Below are 6,000 nucleotides of genomic sequence, written 5' to 3'. Positions count from 1 at the left end.
TAGAAATGTAAGATAGGCAATTTCATTAAGCGAATATTACAAATTTAAGAACTAAAAAATTACAGACACTTGAGTGATAAAAGCAAAAAACTAAGGTAGCTCAACAATTTTTACATGATCAAGCAGATAATCACGGGACTGTGAAATTAAAAAACAGAAGCATGTTCAAATTGAATGAGAGCATGAAGTGAAATTAAAAAACAGAAGCATGTTCAAATTGAATGACAGCATGGATATCATCATTCATCGAAGGTCCAAAGTTCCCCAACCACACTTTCCTGAACAACGTTGTTGTTGTTGTTGGCAGCGGCGACAGCGGCGACAGCAGATTGTGCATCATAGAAGGGCATTTGATCATAAAACCCCATGTAGTTCTCATATGCCATTAGCTCCTCCGAAAGCTTCTCCACCTCGTAGCTCTTCTTCTCCTCTTGATGTTGTTGATCACCACTTGACCCACCTGCCACCTCCGACGCCGAGCCAGAACCAGACCCATACTCAGAATTCTGATCAACACAACTCACAAATGGGTCTGCGTTGATGGCATCACCAACGCCAACGGCTCCTCCATGGTTCAGATCGTAACCAAACTCCAAGTTGAGGTTCAGAGTCCTTGCCTGGTTGTTCATATTGTTGTTGCTGTTGTTGTTGGCATCACCATATTGATACAGAGGAGGATGATTACTCGATCGTCGAATCGGAGGAGGAATGTTTGGAATAATGTTGCGAGATTGTTGAATGGAGTATTCGTCATCCTCGTTGGGGAAGTTCACTTTAGCTTTCTTTCCGCGAATCTTACGAGCTTCTCTGTCGTAAGCCCTGGCGGCTTCTTCGGCGGTGTTGAAGGTTCCAAGCCAAACGCGAACACCTTTTCTCGGATCACGAATTTCCGCCGCCCATTTTCCCCATGGACGCTGCCTGATCCCTCTGTAAAGGTTCTTCCTCTGCCTCTTCGCGGGGGGCTTGCTGTTCTCCTGATCTTGCTCACCAACTGTTTGACAAAACACCGCTTTCAGAAAAAACGATACCAACAAAAGAAAAAAAGAAAGGGAAAGATGAGAAGAGCACTGACCTGAAGGCGAAGAAGATTTGTTGAGAGTGGGTGTGTTTTTGAGATGATGATGAGAAAAATCGAAGTCAAAGTCGTCGACTTGATTGTTAGAGAATGTGTTGGGCCAGATTTCAGAGGCAGTAAGTCGGCGAGTACGGTTGCGGGGAATGAACTCAGCGATTATGGCACCGCCACACATGCTTAGATTCTTGTGCTTGATACTCGTATGAAGAAATGAAGAAAATAAGTTTGAAGGAAAAGCGTTTTGGTATTAAGAGTGTGTTATGAATTATGAGTTGTGAGTTTGAGAGAGATGGGGTTTAAATAGTTGGTAGAATGCGAAGACATGTCGTTGTCACTTGTACGATGCTAAACATGCAGCGTAAAAGTAATTAAATAGTAACCACTAGCAATTAGAGGGAACTGGAACCTTCCCAATGTTCATCTCATCTAACCCCTTCTCACTGACTCTTGTGACTCTATCTAGTTTGCGCTTTGCTTTTTTAATTTCTTTAACCTTTTGTTGAGTGGCTGGCACGCACTCGCCTTTCTAGGATCTTGGCTTTGACGAAATAAAATCATTTTATATGGTGAGATTATATTCAAATTTTCGATAATATAGTATTATATACAGACTCAAACCAAATATAATGTCAATACTATTTTATATGGACTTTTCTAAAATAAATTTATTATATAATAACCTAGTTCTTTTTCCGGAGTGAATTGTCAAACAAATAAAATTTTTAGAGTGATATAAAAGTAGATGATTTTTTTAATAAAATCAAATATAATATATATATATCATGAATTCACCAAAAAAATTAAAAAAAATTCCTAATGAATTACTAATTACTATTACTAATATATTGTTGCATGTGTATCATATATGATACCATACATTATTGTTTTTATTATATTAATTTTTTTATTTTTCAGATTATTATTTCAATAATTTAAAATAGATTTGATTATGAGTTATTCTCTTGTAGAAATCATTCAGGTAAAAATATTTATAACGTCTTTTTTTAATTATAAAATTTGTATTAGTTTATAATTTAAAATTTAAATAGATATAATTTAAATTAATAATTTATAAACTTGTATATATTCGTATTATTGTACTCATATGATTAATTATATTTATTCAATTTTTAAAAAATAATTGTGGTTAATTTTTTTTATTTAAATACATTTATATTATTTTTAAATTAAAAGAATATACTTATTTAAAATAATATGAGTACGTTTATTTAAATTTAAAAAATTTTAAAATAATAAGAGTATGTTTATTTAAAATATTAAAATTTTAAATTTTAAATAAACTTACTTATATTAATTTTAAATTTTATTTAAAATAATATAAATATGTTTATTTAAATTAAAAAATTAAAATAATAAGAGTACATTTATTTAAAAAATTTTAATTTAAAAATAATATAAGTGTATTTATTTGTTAGTTAAAAATTAACAACTGTTATTTTTTTTTTTAAATCGAATAAATATAATTAATCATATGAGTACAATAATACGAATACATACAATTTTATAAATTATTAATTTAAATTATATCTATTTAAATTTTAAATTACAAACTAATACAAATTTTATAATTTAAAAATTTAATTATTTAAATAAAATTAAATTGAATAAAAATAAAAATATACTAATACAATTTAAATCGTATTAAAACATAAACAAATTTGTTGAGTCCATAAACAAACTTTATGTAAATAAATAAGTTTAGTTAATGTGATAGGTGAATTTTGTGCAAACTTTAGGAAAACACAATAAAAAAAATTAAATCCTAAAAAATAACATGATTTTTTTTTTAGAATTAATTTTTTTTATATTTTATAACAGAAATAAAAAAATCTGATTAACATTGAGCTGGTCCAATATTCTAGATAATTTTGTTTTTTTAGTTTAATTCAAATTGCATCCCTTATAATTCGAATGAGTGTAATTCGAATTACCCTGGGTCAACCTGTATGTATAATAATCAGGTAGGTTCGAATTACGTATGAATTTTGGCTGCATATTTCGAATTGATCAACTTCGAATTACTGTTGGTTTGTAATTCGAATTAGTTTGATTCGAATTACATAAAAACACGCTTCTGGTTGATCCATGTTACATTTTTTGCTTTGGTTGAATCATGTAATTTCTCCTCCATTCTAGTTTAATAGTGTGATTTGCCCTTATTATTTAGAAAACTCTCTTCCTCACTTGCCATTGTAAAATACTTCTCTTCAACAGCTTGAATTTCACTCATATATATACAATTTTTCTCTTCATAAACCGTGACAAGTAACAAAGATTTTTGCATTTACATATCCCTTCATAAACCGTGGGAAGTAACAAGATTTTATGATCAAAGTTCTCTTTTCATAAACCGTGCTTAGTTACCACGGTTTATGCTCATCTTGATCACTTCATAAACAGTGCTTATCTGTCACGGTTTATGTCTAAAAAGTAAAACGTGGTAATTTACTACAGTTTACATAATAATAAATCAGGATACATAAATAAAAAAATTGCAATTATTACATTTGAGTAAAGATTTCTCCCAACTATTTTATTTAAGTAAATTACCTTTTTAAAAAAATTTTAAATATCTTTATGTGAGTGACTCCCTTCTTTTATACGGTCTTGTATATACACACCCACACATAGAGCTAAATTAATTCATCATACTTTTTATATTTGCACGGTCGTAAGAATAAAACTCATAGTTTTATTCAAATATTAATTAGATTCTTACGTTTAAAATTTTATAAACAAATTTATACTTTGCACCAAATTAAAAGGGATAAAAAGTGTTTATGTTATAAAATTTATTATTACAGGTATCTAAGTATATAATGTGATTTCTAATACATCTTTTCTACTTCCACTACTAGACTAATAGAAGACTAAAGTTTGCGAAATTACATATTGGCTTAAATAACAAATACAAGTACACTATCATATTATTCTAGAATTCAATAAAATTACTTAAATATTAATTTAAAAGGTGATGAGAATTATCAAATATTATTTACAGAAACAATATTACAATAGTATGATTATATATAGAATTGATCAAGAATTTCCACTGCTTTATAATATACCTTTATCTAAATTTCACCTTATAGCCGAGTAATGAAGTGAATAACTTATTATAGGGTTATATATATATAGTATGAATTTTATTTGCTAAAAATTACATTTATATATTTTATTAAAATTTTCTATTTGTGATATTCTTAACCAGGCTCAAAAAGGTATAACTAGTTTTAATAAAAATTAACAGTAAGAGTAATCTTTAATTTTTATTATAATTCAATACATCTAAAATTATTAGTACACTCTTTGTTTTTAAGTGATTCTCAGAACCTTCTTGCAGTGAGCACTCAAACGAAAGGGAAAATGTGACACAAATTTGCCAAGTAGGATTAAATAATGACAAGTAGGATGGCCATGTGAGAAAAATTAGATAAACATTAATTAGAAACGATCCAAATGAAAATTTGTAAAGCAAAACATGTCAACCATAACTATTTGGTCATTAACAATAGTTATTAATGGATAATAACACATGTAAGCTGGAATATAGCAGGATAGTTGGTAATTAAGTAATTAACAATTAGTACAAAGCAACGACCAAAAGCGAAAGCAGACGTACGATGAAAGAAGAAATTGAGAAAAGTATAGAGAATGAGCCATTGGGCACATTGGTTATCCATCTCGTGGGTATGATCCATGTCGGTACTGCCACAATAATTTAATTAAGCCGTCGTCCAACTGTGACTGTGACTTTGAACAAAATAAAAAATGCTGCTAATCCATGTAACATAGGCGTAGTTAACTTTTATGATTTTGAATATTGAGCATGGTAGTTGGTAGGCATCAAGTTTCTTACATACAAAATATCATTTCAAGATTCAACTTTTCTACAATTTGTCAAAAATAGGTTGAATTGACTTTACATTGATTAGTCGCATTTGAAGAAAATTGAATCTGAAATCTGGATATTTTTTTTGGACAGGGCTGAATCTAGACTTTTTTTGGACATGGGTAGGATCCGAAAACTCTCGAATCAATATTTTTTTCCATGTCCACAATATTTTTCAATCTGATAAGTTAATGATAAATCTGTCGCAAATTTAAGTTTTATTTAAGAGTCTGCTGCTAGATAATTAATTACTACATACATAAGACGAGATTCAAATTTTCGATATTTGTTTAAACAGACGAGTGAGCTAACCGACCCGACAAGTTAAGGACTAATCCGTCGCGGATCTGAGCTCCATTTAAGGGTCTGCCGCTGGCCAATGGGTTGTTGCATGCACAAGGCGGGATTCGAATCCCCGACACTTGCTTAAGCGGATGAGTGAGCTGACCACTCGACCAACCAAGTTGGTTAGGGCTAATATATATATATATATATATATTGGTTTAGAAACGGGGTAAAGAAACCCAAAAGAAGAGAGACCTAGTTACAAACTAAACGGGGCAAAGTTATCCCTTGTTCATCATCAGACAAAAAAGCTACTACCTCATTTGGAGGAGTATCCCAAAAGTGGAACCCAACATCTAATTCTAAACTTTTACGCACCAGGCAATCAGCACATTTATTGCCTTCTCTGTAAATATTTACAAAAAGAATGTTCCATTCCCTGTTCTTCCAATTGTGAATGTTTCTGATCAACACATTTGGGTGATTTTTTCTATCTTTGGGACTGTTGATACTCTCTATGATAGCCTTTGAGTCACACTCCACTCTAACTTTCTTCAATCACATAGTCCAAACCAATTTGAGACCCTGATCTATTCCCCACAACTCTGTTTTGAAGGCAGTACAGCTACCTATGTTGAACGAAAATCCCCCTATCCATTTACTATCCTCATTTCTTAATAAACCCCCGCAGCCAGCCTTTTTGGTGAACCCATTCATAGACCCATCA

At 30.7% G+C, this 6,000-nt stretch overlaps 1 protein-coding gene across 1 annotated transcript; it reads right to left on the bottom strand.

Moving 5' to 3' along the window:
- LOC107645665 (uncharacterized) lies at positions 1 to 1,414 on the bottom strand. Its single transcript, XM_021103886.2, has 2 exons — positions 1,073 to 1,414; positions 1 to 991 (listed from the first exon to the last, which is right to left on the bottom strand). Exons 1-2 carry the CDS (start codon positions 1,248 to 1,250, stop codon positions 240 to 242), a joined length of 930 nt encoding a protein of 309 aa, XP_020959545.1. The 5' UTR covers positions 1,251 to 1,414; the 3' UTR covers positions 1 to 239.
- Between the last annotated feature and the right edge of the window lie 4,586 nt (positions 1,415 to 6,000).

Source organism: Arachis ipaensis, chromosome B6 (genome assembly GCF_059453495.1).
Source record: "Arachis ipaensis isolate K30076 ecotype BB chromosome B6, ASM5945349v1, whole genome shotgun sequence".
Classification (NCBI taxonomy): domain Eukaryota; kingdom Viridiplantae; phylum Streptophyta; class Magnoliopsida; order Fabales; family Fabaceae; genus Arachis; species Arachis ipaensis.
This window is presented reverse-complemented; position numbering and strand designations above follow the sequence as displayed.

Coding starts and splice junctions, on each gene's coding strand:
- LOC107645665 (XM_021103886.2), bottom strand. CDS start 1,250: ATGTGTGGCGGTGCCATAATCGCTGAGTTCATTCCCCGCAACCGTACT. Junction 992..1,072: donor CAAATCTTCTTCGCCTTCAG/GTCAGTGCTCTT, acceptor TTTGTCAAACAG/TTGGTGAGCAAGATCAGGAG.